The sequence below is a fragment of the Anopheles gambiae genome, chromosome 2, assembly GCF_943734735.2.
Source record: "Anopheles gambiae chromosome 2, idAnoGambNW_F1_1, whole genome shotgun sequence".
In the NCBI taxonomy this organism is placed as follows: domain Eukaryota; kingdom Metazoa; phylum Arthropoda; class Insecta; order Diptera; family Culicidae; genus Anopheles; species Anopheles gambiae.
In genome coordinates, this window is record NC_064601.1 from 87,699,607 (window position 1) to 87,712,290 (window position 12,684).

The following is a 12,684-nucleotide window of genomic DNA, read 5'->3' on the forward strand; positions in this document are numbered from 1 at the left end:
GATCGGAACTCTCGGAGGTTTGCCGCCCAGGGGTGTCGGTTTTTTTTCTCTCTCTCTCTCTCTCTTATGATTTACAAACGCTATGATTTTTTGCTATCAGTTTATGCTGGCTGTCTGGGCAACGGACTGGGGGAAGCTTTTATTTACTCACCTGACAACGGTTGGTGAGTGATGCGTATTAAATTGTGATGCTGGCAAAAAGGTTGGTGCACCTGAAATTGGCGTGCAAAGGGAAGAAGTTATTAATGGGATTAAAATTGTTTATGAAGTGTCTTCTCCTTCTCCTGTCCGATGGTCACAGGGTTTTGGTTGATTGCAAGGGAAACCTAAGATTGAAACATTACAAAGGTAGCTCAAAATATGGCTTCTGTTATTTGGAAAATGATTGTGTTTTTTTGTTGTTGGCAGAATCTCTTTTTAACATTCTACAGCCATTTGCTCATCTTGTTGCTTTAATTAATTATACGAACTTTAGAAGAAAAAAACACTCCTCCTCATCGTACCATTTGAAACGTTTGCTGGTGAACCGTAACCGTCCTTAATGAAATCATTCCACGCTTACCATTTTGTGCCTGATAATCCTGACAGATTTCTATTTAAACTAGTTCACGAGTGGAAATAGTGGGCTAGAGAGCAAAAAAACAACATCCAACCAGCAACAATTGCTTCACAGCAGGGAATAATGAAATGTATTTACAAAAAAGATCGTTTAAAATAAAACAGGTAGTAAGGAAGAAAAAAAAATCGGACGCACATCTCCCAATACAAAAACCAGTATCTGTTTCCTTTCCCGTTAAAAAAACGTAATTGATGGAGGTTGTGATGGTCTAGGTTTTGGGTGAAAACAACCCTACGAGATAACTATTCCCTGTGCTGTGAGCGCGCTGATGATAAAAGGGATGAAAATGGTCTGTGCGAAATGTGTGGACAAAAACAAAAACCAAAAAAACGATCTTACATAAATTCAAGTCAAGGATTACTTTAGGGGTGTCAAACGGTGGTCCCATTTGCATTTGCCGTTCGTGTATGCCACTGGTTCTGCTCTTTTATTTTCTCTCTCTGCTGACTGATACTGATAACAATGAGACCTTGACGCACCGAGGGAACATAAAGCATTGGTCACATGTTTTGTGAAATGAAAAAATAACAATTGTGGGCAAAAACAAAAAAACTTCAAATCGTAAAAATCGTACTATTCCACTTTGTATGCGTTTCCTTTTCGCGGGAAGCTGGCAATCTTATTTGAATAATAATAGAGAAATAAAAATTCTAGCCTGCATGGGTAGTGAAAAATTTAAATTATTTCTTGGCGAACTTTCGGGTGGCCAGCGATGTCCACGGGGGCGCGGCAAAGGAAGCAAATTGAAAGAATATTAATGGCGCTGTATCTACTCGAACGAGCGGTTGGCGATTCCTGTTCCTGTCTATCTTCCTTCCTGTCTATTTTCCAATTAGTGCAAAAGTCCATCCAAGTAGGACGCTTTGGGATGGGGATGGGATGGGAGTTGGGAAGGGCAGGCACAAAATGGACAGGACAAAATTAACATTTCGCGAACAGACGACGTGGAGGGGACAGAGTTCGGGGACAGAGGGCCTAAATTACATTTCTGATGGAAAAGTAAGTTCCTTCCGTCGTCCGATACTTTTCAAAGTACGTGATGATTCGTTTTAGTAGTGGCATTGGGAAAAACAGACAAAAAAAGGCAAGATGAAACATTTTCAGAGAAAAAAAAACAACCACCAACCATGAATATTTGAGCCGTAGCCGAAATTGTTTTATGTCCTTTCGAGCGCAATCGGGGCGTATACACACTCTGGGCATGGCAGGAAGATGTCTCTCCTATAAGCCCGAACGCTTACCCTTAGCCTGCTCAGTTCGTTCACTTTGATACAAGGAGGGCTTGTGTGTGTGTGTTTTTTTCTTAAAAAACTTTTTATTGTTGCTATTACTTTTATCATCCTCCTTATCGTCGTCATCATGGCCATCATCGTTGCAATTCCGTTTCGGGCCAAAACCAACAGAAGGAAGCAAAAATATCGTACTGCAATCGTAATTTCGCTCGAATGGAAATTGTCCCCGAAGGAACGTACAGCATTATCAGGAAGGTGAAAAGGGAAGGAGTGTTTGGTAAGAGCAGAGAGGGTGGTAGTAAACGACATAATCAGTGGTGGTGTGCGGGGCAATATCGTCGAAGCGCGGGACTGCTGCGAGCTGTACAGCCATCAAAGTGGAAGGTGCTAGAAATGGACGCCTAACGAGGTCCTATGGGCGAAATAAGGGGAATGGTTATGGGAAGGGGTAGAAATGGAGGGTTTTTTTTGGGTTTTCCATGCTACAGTGCGTCACAATTTTAGGAAACACTTTGCGCTAGCGTAGGGTTTATATAGCTTTGGTAGTGACTTATGACTTTTATATTTAAAGGTTTTTGCTAATTCCATTATTGAGTAAATGTTTAGTCTGTTCAGATATTCAAAGCACACAAAAAATGTCAAACTTGAATAAACAGTTACATTTTGCAGTAGTAAAGATGATAAAACTTAAAAAAAATTGTTAATCACGAGTAAAACACCAACGAACTGTGCCGCGTTCCAACGGCTACATGTATTGGTAATATGTTTCGAATTTTTCCATCATTTTTTCCACCTTCTTGACCACCGTCTCAGTCTCCCACACTACCGTCGTTTCAACCACCCAACCCCCGCCTCTCTTACACTTCGTTTTACATTTTTTGACTTAATTTTCCCACACCCCCAGCGAAACGATTTCCCACTCTGCGTGTGGCTCACTTCTTTCTAAATGTGTGTACCGCTGTGCGCGTGTAGTTGTATGTGCGCTGGTGAGGGAGGAGTTTTCCACGAATGATGGCCGCGGCGAAAGAAAGGCGGCGAAACTGGGAAAATCGCTAAAACGCACAACGGGAGAGAAAAAAAAGTAAGGCGTACTTTTCCGGCCATACTTTTCCGCGCTGGTTCGCCCGCTGCTTCGTTCGGCTAGTTCGATGTGCGCAGGGAAAGATTTTTCCATTTTTCTGTGGTGTGTGTGTGTGTTTTTTTTGTTAGCTTCATTTGAGGGAGGGGCCTGAGACGTGGGTGGTTGCCCCGGGTGCTCGGACGATGTCGATCGATCGATATTTTTCCTCGCTTGCGCGTGGTTTGCGTGGACCATTGCGGACGTTTGTTAGCCCAAGGGGAGCAGAACAAGGGGGGAGGGGGGGGGGTTCTTCTTCACTTCTCGTCTTTTTATACATCCCGTCTCCCGTTTCATACCTCCTTCACACCATGGGCCCCTTTTTTCTTGTAGCTGCCGGCGCTGTCTTCCGTTTATCGGTGGGGCTGGGACGAGAAATACTAACACGCCGACGCCAACACCGCCTTGTGGGGATGGAGTGGTATGAAGTAGTGTGTGTAGGATTGGGGATTTGTTCTAAAAGATTCATTCGTTTTTTTTTCGCTCGAGTAGGAGGGGGTCAAAGCAGGACGACCGGACATTTGAAGCGAAAACTTTTTTCACTTGTGCAAGTAATGAAGGAAAACAAATGGAAGATTGTGTCGTGTGTCAGGTCAATCTGCTGGTAAAAGGAGGAAGAGAGGAACTTTTTTCAATCAAGAAGCGTTTAATTTTAGCTATAAATAATGAGTAACAAGAAATAAAACGATTATTTCAAAAGAGAAAATATGACTTAAACCTGCAATCTTTGATAATTTGACCATCATGTCATAATTATTATAAGTTTCTTTAGAAAATTAGTTTTAGAAAAAAAATCTTTTTACTAAAGTTTATTTTTTATTAAACAGGGTATGTGGAAATTCCCGTTTGGTTTAACTTATTGGTTGAAGTTAGCATTAGTAGTAGATTTATTAGTAATAGTAGTAGCAGTAATAGTAGTCTAAAAGGAGATATTCTCGCATGCAGCAATAGATATTTAAGAATATTATTATCATCATCTTAAATGTTTTCCATGATTTTTTTTTTAGTTGAAATTCTCGGTAGTTTATGAAATGAAAATACCGAGAATGAACATTTTAGGGATACCAGTACGTTTAGATGTCATTAGAGATTCTTGGTCACTACTAGCCACTGTAGAAAAATTAAACAGGTTTTAGCTCCTTAACTATGACTTTTATATTGTTTCAACGAACATACTAGTAATGATGCACACATTTAACGAGCTCTTCATTGTTACGTTACAAATGCGAATGGTTGTTTCTTTTGGCTAGATGAAGTTCGTAAGGTGTCTTTTAAACACCGTGTTAAACGCATATAACAAATAACAAAAAGGGCGATACAGTAGATACAACATTGGTTTGTAGATGCTCCTAACATGGTTTTATCATGAAAAGTGTGTTTTTGCGGGAAGATCTGTTTTATTATTGTCCTTATGGAGAAAACTTCTCGGCCTGAAAGCTAACATCAAAGTATAGACTCTTTTTTTATGACCTAAAAATATGGTAGATCTCTGATATCGAGACAACAAGTGCTACTGATGATGAAGCTAATAAGCATTGGAGCAAGTCTTTATTAAAAAAGAGCTAGAATACGTCTACCGTAAGTCTAACACACCTGTATTACTTTATTGGAAGTTTATGGTAGCTTTATAGAGCTCAAACTGAAGCAACTTGTGGGAAGTAGTGGGTAAGGTTTAACAGTGGTAGCTTTTGTAAAGAAGGTGAAAAACGTTCTGGTGTAAAGAAAATAAGAGGAAAGACAACTACAGGTTGAGATGAAAAACTGCAACCAACTGCAAGACTGCCCGTCTGAAAGTTGTCCGATTTATACTAGTGACAGCTCAGTATGTTGTTTACTAGCACCCAAGAGCATTTTAGCATTCAAAAGAGTTGCTTTCGGCCAAGCGAAGTGTAGTGATGAACTGCCGAATTTGATTTTCTCCCATGAGAAATCATTAGTTACCCAGTAGTTTGTGAACAATAACATGATTTTGTTTAATTGCCAGAGTGAATACAAATTGCAACTTCGGTTGGCCACCAGAACCTAAAAGCCGGTCAGGGTGATGGTGTGGGCCGCCATAACCGCCGATAGTCGCTTACCTCTCGCATTAATCGTTTGTAGGTTCAAAATAAAGCGCACTCTACCGCGAAAATATTTTATGGAAAGCTTTGAAGCCGTGGACACATTTTGACCGCAAACCTTGGAAAATCCTACTGAACTCAGCACCGACGCGCCACTCCACGAATGGCAACGAAACGAGGTTCCTCGATTCATTTCAACCGCACATGGGCCATCAATACGACCAGATGCGAATCCGTTGGTCTATTATGCGCTTAGTTTTTTTTGGATAACGAGGATGGCTCCAAAAAAATAGCGAAAGTGTCAAACAATTTAAGCCAAAATCGGGCCGTAGAAGCCACTTTCGGGCAGCGTGCGATGGTTTCATCGGCCATCTGAAGGCCATAATTCGTGCTAAAGGTGACCAAGTTTCGGACAAACATAAATTTATTCTGATATTTGATTATATTTCCAACACTTTTTGCTTTCAATTAATAACATAGAAAAATGAAATTTTACTTTGTTGCAGTTTTTTTTCATTTCGCCCTGTAGAGGCGTTACAAGAGGAAGGTCTTGTTAAAACACACACATCCTGAAGACAGCTGGGATATATCAGCAAGTCATTTACCACTATTGAAAGGAATGCAAATGTACTGAAAGAAAGGTAATTGGCTTCGATGGAAAATTATGCCAAGAGAAGACGAATAGCACTTATTTGCATGTAACCAGCTAGTCCTACATCAATAATATCTACCAGGTGTATAGCCCAGACATTGTTTCTTGGGTTTACTGTCTGTTCAGGTTGATGAAGCATGATCTAGCTGACCAAAACTTCTACAATTAGGGTAAAAGTAGTGCCCTTGCTTAGACACCAGAACTCTTAGATACTTGTTAAATGTTTGCTTCGATACTAGAAAATTTACACTGTTATAACAGACGAAATGCATTGTGTTACGTTGAAAGTTGTCCCGAGGGGTAATCATGGATATTTTCATTTACCTCGCACAGAATGTTTTACTTTTTCTTTCATATTTTTGAGTGACATGTGTTCTTCACGCATGGGAACCAAATCATGTTTGCCTTGCTTACAAACCTTACAAGGGCACTGATATTGTAATAAAATGATATCCAAAGAAGGAAACAATTCCCACCAGACTGCTCAATTGCCACTTTCTTCCTGTTTTGTTTTTTTTTTTTTTTTTCGTTGAATGAGATGTTGGACATTAAGTAGTGGAAAACAGACCCCTGTTTCTCACAGCTACGAAAATCCTGTCGTCCTGTACGAGGACGAGCACGAGAAAGCGCGAAGAAAGCAAATAAGAAATTCGCCCCGTGCTCACGGGCAGGTATACCTTTCACTCACCTTTTGTGACCCGCTAGAACATCCAAAGGGCAGACCGATTGTGTAACCCTTTACCATGGTTCAGCGCGACAAAAGAAAGAAAGCAAAAAACACCTCAACATCATTTGCATAAGAAGATGAGAGATGCTGCCGTGAGACCGCTTCCGTGTTACCGTGTGTGTGTGTGTGGTCTTGGACTTCGACCAGGTTCCTGCTTGGAATAAGAAAAAAGGATCACACACGCCACCCCGTCAAGACAATTCGTTCCGCACCCGTTCGTTCCATCTGGCCTCGGCCGGCATGTTGTTTTAATGTTGTCCGCGCGCGCGCTTGCCTTTTTTTCATATTACTCGTTTCACCGAAACACAATTACTACTGTTATAATTATTATTGTTGCAAAGGCGGGCGCGCACACACACACACCGGTACAGAACCGGTTTGACGCGACGACGACACGCGGAACGATAAAAACGACGACGTGGCAGAGAGACCCTGGCGTTAATCGGAAGGATAATAAGGATGCTGATGAATATCACTGCAGCAACTTCCGGCCAGTGTGTGAAAGAGTTTGGGTCTGAAATGTTGTTTTTTTTTTTCGTTTCTGTTCCTGAAACGGTTACAAAATTGTGTTTCACTCTCTATCGGCAGGCGACAGGCGACCCGGAAACAATCGTCCTTTTGCTACGGACAATCTGTGTGAATTTGTTCTTTCTTCACTACCATTCTGTGAACAATGCAATAGTAACCGGTTTTTGGGCTGCCTTTTTTTTGTAATCACAAATTTAGACAAAGAAAAAGGTCACAAAAAACAGGTTGTGCTGACAACTGTTTGATAACGCAGTTAGGATTTCTCACCTAACTAAAAATTGTGATCAGCGTGAGATTTGGTGCGGTTTAGGGACGGTTGGCAACCGAACGTTGTGGGTATGGATGGGGAATAAAAGCTCACATTGGTTCACACTGTGACATTGTTAAAACATTAACATGATTTTGCGTAGCCGAACTACTTCTTGAACTGGTTTTTGGGTAATTTCAATTTTTAGCGGAATTGTGATAGAAACAATTCAGGTTTTTAATGTGCAATGAATACATCAAAGTCCTTCTTCAATTTTCTATCTGCCAAAGTATTTCAATGAGGTCACACGCGAGGGCAACTCACTGAGCAAAAACAATCCGTTAATCCTGCTTGGAATGTGTCGTGCCATTCGTGTGTTTGTTTTTGATTTCACTTCCTTCAACTACACACACGCAATGTTCCTTTTATGGTTTCAACAGCCTGCTTCAGGTCCAACTGCTCGAGAAAAGAAAGAAAAATACAACACCATGCATGTGCGTATAAAACGTGGTCCCCATTTTCGCACGATCACTCACGATCGTACAGACTGACCTCCCGCAGCCGCTTTGGGAACAAAAAGCGAACCTTCAAGGCAACAACGAGGAAATAAGGAAGAAGAAAAAAAGGATGCATCTTGGCAGCTTTCGCACTGCCGTCCTAGGGCTGACCGGCCTGCTGCTGCTGCTGCTGCTGCTGACCGGCCGGCAGGTGGCTAGCAATGGTGACTTTAGCTATTTCTACGGCACCATCGCCCCGTCCGACCGGCTTTGCGCGAAGAAGGTCGTCGGCATCGGTACCAAGACGCCCGTACAGGTGGATTACAGCAGCACGGTAAGTGACGGTGGATCCCCAAAACCCCCCAACCCATTAATAATAGTAATCATGTCCGTGCGTGCGTGACAGCGCCCGATAACAGCTGTCAGTCTCGATGCGTCGAACGTGGCGTACCAGGGCTTCAACGCGCTCATCACCCGCGGTGCGATCGGCCAGCAGGGCATCACGTTCAGCCTGGCCGGGCCGTGGGTGCTGCCGTACTACATCGAGCTGGACTACTACTGCCGGGCGCCGGACCAACCCTGACCGGCCTCAACCGGTGCTGCTGCAAAAAGGGTCAAATGCAGCGCTGCCGACTAGCAGTGGCGGTGTGTTTCCATTGCTGTGTGGATTTTATTTATTCCCCCCGGCTTGTTTTTCCTCGCAGTTAAAACCGACACACACACAAACCTACACGCACACACAATAAAAAGGATGCAATAAATAAATCGCTCAACTGCAGATGCAATTGTTATTTAAAGGTTCCGTTGCCGAACGGCCGTTGCCGCTGCTGTACGCCGTTCAGGATTTTTGCACCGTGCCACCGGTCACCATTGTTCGTCCCTTCAGCGCCAGACACCGGCAGCAGCAACCGCGATGAGCCGCTATCTGGGGCAGCAGGATGTTTGGTCCCATGGTCCGTTTTTTGCCACCCTTGCATCTCTTGCACGTATGCAGATGCACAATTTCCTTTAAGATTTTTTTTGTTTGTTTCCCTATTTGCTTCCCGGCCCTTTGTTAGTCCTTGGTTGGTCATGGCCGTGCACGACATGCTGCACGTTATGTAATGCCTTTTTAATGCCACACGATCCACTCCTTCCTGTCCACTTTGACCCACCCGGTGTATCGGGACGGGACGTTGGTCAGATCTAATTGAATTGTGGCTTCCCACAAGCGCTGGCAATACGTTTCGTCGCGCTCTCTCTCTGGTTGTGTCGCAGGGAAATGGCTGATTGATCATCGTAATTAGAGGAATTAATCTAGTTTGCGTATAGGTGGATTGGATATTAATTGACCCGGGCGACGGATGGCGATGGATCGCGTTGAGCACTGCTGGCGCAAATTGAATGAGACAATGTTTCACTAGTTGTGGGCACTGGTGAAGATGGATTTCGTTGGAGGTTTGTGGAGATGTTTTGGGATGGTGGTGAAAGCATGTATGGTGTAAGAAGATATTTTTTTAAAAAATCTTTACTTGTTTGAGTTGATATTGCTATAAATAAATAATATTATTGAGTGTTATGTTATGTTTGCCGATGAGTTAGTCCAAAAATGGAGACAAAAGTTTGAGAAAAAAGGAATTTCTAATATATATTAGAATTAGATTATGCAAATATTTTTGTTATCTGTGGATATGTCTATTTTATGATTCAAATTTGTTTGACTTAAACAATGCTGATCTTATGCACATTTTCTTATATCCTTTTTGATATCTAGAAATAAAATAAATGCATCAATCATCTATTTATTTGGATGATTTTTTTCTATCTATGCTTATTAATTCGACTAGAAGGTTAAATTACATCGTTAAAATCTATAGTATTTTAATAATGAATATTAAAATAAATAACAAGTTTAAAATTGTATTTTAAGAAAATTTAAATTTATGAAGCAATAATAAGGCTTTTCAAAAAAGGGTGCAGTAGAAAAAACATTTTTTTCTGTCCACAAGTAGCTGTGTTTTCCAATAAACCGGTATTTTACTGTAAAAATAAAATTACCACATTTTTTATAATTATTTACATCCGTGCATTAAGCGCAATTTTATCATCAATGTTTTTTTTTATATAATGAGTTATGAAGTATGAAGGAGTATGAAGGATTAGGATATGCTTTATGATTAAATTCATTAAGCTATGGTGATGGTGATGATGCTAGTTGGAGAGCCAAATTAAATAACGATTTAAAATATAATTATTATTTCAATTATGATAAATTTTTTAAAAACTTTTTTTATGCTTATGTTTAGCATGTTTGGTCCAATTTTTAATCCAAAAATTTTAAAAATAGAAACCAGACCTTGTTGTTGTTTTGCACGCCAGTTGCAACCACAATCCTTTCACGTTTTCTTTGCAAACTTTTGCAAACGTGAAATGTGCAGCGTAATTCTGGCGTAAAAGTAAACCCGGCAGCGAATAAAAATAAATAAAGAAGAAGTCTGTAAGTGGTTTGCGTGTGTGCGTGAGTGAGAGTAATTAAGGGGAAAGTGCTGTTTCCCCTTTTCAATGGCGGCGTGAGGGATGATTTTTCGAAATAGGGTAGAATCGGAAGCAGCCCTGCTTTCAGTAGCTAAGGAGGGGAAAACGGAGAGCTCAGGGCTGAGTGCCCTGCGGTGTGCGTCTTAGATATTGTACTGAATATTGTACCCAACGATAGATGTCGCTAGCAGTTGGTGGAAACTCGAACGCACAGTGGTTGAACGTTTCATTTGCTGGACAAAGATGATTGAGATATTCTTCGTGCTTCGTTTTTCTTTTATTTAAAATATGCAAAACTACTAAACATTGAGGATCGCGCAATGGAAAATATACATAGATAGGTCTCCTTTGAAAACCAGGACGCTTTGCAGCAAGCTCGGCAGAAGCGTTCATCACTGGGTCCACACGGCGACAAGTGTTCTTTTGACACTCGCGCGCATACCCTACCATGTGGTTACAGCATCGTAAAAGTTGGCATACATTAGCATTAAAACATACTTTGTGGACTGACGGCCGGTGGTGCATAAAAATAAATTATAAATTAATCCCGGTTTTCGGTGTCGGAGCGGTCCCAAAACACACACGGCCACTGCACGCTGCACCGAAGTGAACGACTCGTCACGACCCCGCAGACGAGTCACTATCGTTAAAAAAGCATTAATACACCGATCGTCATCGTATTGCTTCGCGTTTTATGTCTTCATTTATAAGCGCACTAATTGAAAGCGCATATCCCACGGCTGGCGTGTCCCGCATGCGTGTGCGTGCCGTGCGTGGGGAAATGACTGCACCGTGGTGGCGGTTTAAAGTGCATCGTGAAACACCGTTTCGCGCTCCCCGGCTGCACCTTGCACACAAATCGCGCACTCCCATTTCGGGGCTGGTTTTAATCGTGCTAATCTGGTTTTAATGGAGTGATCTTTCTCACTCTCTTTCTCTCTCTCTCTCTCTCTCTCTCTCTCTCAGTATCTTTTGCATCATTTGCTCGACGTTGTCACATGGTACTGGTATCGACTGCAAGGGTCAGATCATAAATCGGACGGGAAGATAAGCGATCGATGAGTGTGTGTGTATGTGTGGCGATAGTTAAAAGGTATTAATGAGTGGCCACCGCTTGTGCAATGCATTTTAAGGCTGCAACCGCAATGGGGCAGGTTAATGAATATGGTGAATCCTATAAAATGGTGCATAAAAGTGAGCTGGACAAGATCGTTTATTTTTGCCTTTATTCCAAATGTAAATTGCATCCGTTTATGACGCAAACTCCAGAGTGTAAGTTAAACACCTGTTTTAATTTCGTTTGTGGTAGATGTAAGTGAGTAAATAATTATAAAGCAAAATTCAAGGGAATTTAGTACACAACGGTAAGTCAACATGCAAGTGTGTGTGTGCATTAAACGCATTGATAATTCTCATCCAACCTGTCAGCTGACAAAACATTCTGAAAAGCACTCCCAAGAGCGTGTTTCATCCACCCAACCAGAACCGTAATAAACAACCCTCCCCTTCCACTAGGCCACAAGCTCAGGGTGAGAAAAAGACATAATTGATTCATAAACCACATCCGAGGACCATGGCAGTACATTCACAGCTTTGTTCAGCTTTGCAGCTCATCAAAAAGACACGTTGCACGTTGACAATCTCCGCCAGTACCGTGCTAGCCCGTGGGGGGTGCAAAATACTGGAACGACTGCTTCTTTCCGTTCCACAATCCATCCATTGAAATGAGTGTCATAATTTGCACTGCTAAAGACCACGCAAAATTTGTAATCATTAATTAGTGTGAAATTGCTCGTAGCATTCGGGCTGGCGGACGCAACAGGAGGACGTTGTTCTTCGTCAGCTTCGGAAGGGTAGCGGAAGATTTAAAGACCTGTTTTGACTAATATATGTAACACTCTTTTGGTAATACATTTAAATACATATTAACAGCAAAATGAAACATGTTTGCGTCATTTTTCTCTTCTTTGCATGAATCCATCATCCACAATCGCACCCTAATGTGGACGCCATTCGTTGCTAAGAACTCCAAAAAGTGTATTTGTGTGTGTGTATGTGTGTGATATTATTTATCTCTCATGTACATGTTAAACCCTTCCCGCCCCCTGAAACAGCTTAAAAGAAATATCTCTCGCGACCCAAAACCTAACGTTGTAAGAGGAAAATTTTTAGCACAAAAAAGTGGAAGAAAAAAGGCGCTGTAACGAGCGAACGCAGCGAGAAAACAATTTTCCTTTCAAATTCCCTACCCTATCCCCTCTTCCCCCCCCCCTTTCCCCTCCCCCCTCACCGACCTCATATAGGGTTGCAATTTTGGTTCGTTCCAAGAAAATGCGCCCAAGCGTGCCATGAAAAAAAGGGGACGTGAGCAGCACCAACATACGCGCATAAGCATGCCGTGTGTGAGCGAGTGTGTGTGAGTCTGTGTGCATTTGCTTTCTTTCTCTTTTTCTTGCTCGCTGCAAACTTTCTTCGGTGAGTTGCAAAACTT

At 41.9% G+C, this 12,684-nt stretch overlaps 1 protein-coding gene across 1 annotated transcript; it reads left to right on the forward strand.

Moving 5' to 3' along the window:
- The first annotated feature begins 7,479 nt into the window (after positions 1-7,479).
- On the forward strand, positions 7,480-8,400 carry LOC133391909 (uncharacterized). Its single transcript, XM_061648629.1, has 2 exons — positions 7,480-8,013; positions 8,086-8,400. The coding sequence occupies exons 1-2, from the start codon at positions 7,810-7,812 to the stop codon at positions 8,260-8,262; spliced, it is 381 nt and encodes a 126-aa protein (XP_061504613.1). The 5' UTR covers positions 7,480-7,809; the 3' UTR covers positions 8,263-8,400.
- Positions 8,401-12,684: the final 4,284 nt, after the last annotated feature.

Bases quoted from the DNA above. Each gene is read 5' to 3' on its own strand.
- LOC133391909 (XM_061648629.1), top strand. From the start codon at position 7,810: ATGCATCTTGGCAGCTTTCGCACTGCCGTCCTAGGGCTGACCGGCCTG. The intron at 8,014-8,085 runs GTAAGTGACGGT...CGTGCGTGACAG, and splicing joins AGGTGGATTACAGCAGCACG to CGCCCGATAACAGCTGTCAG.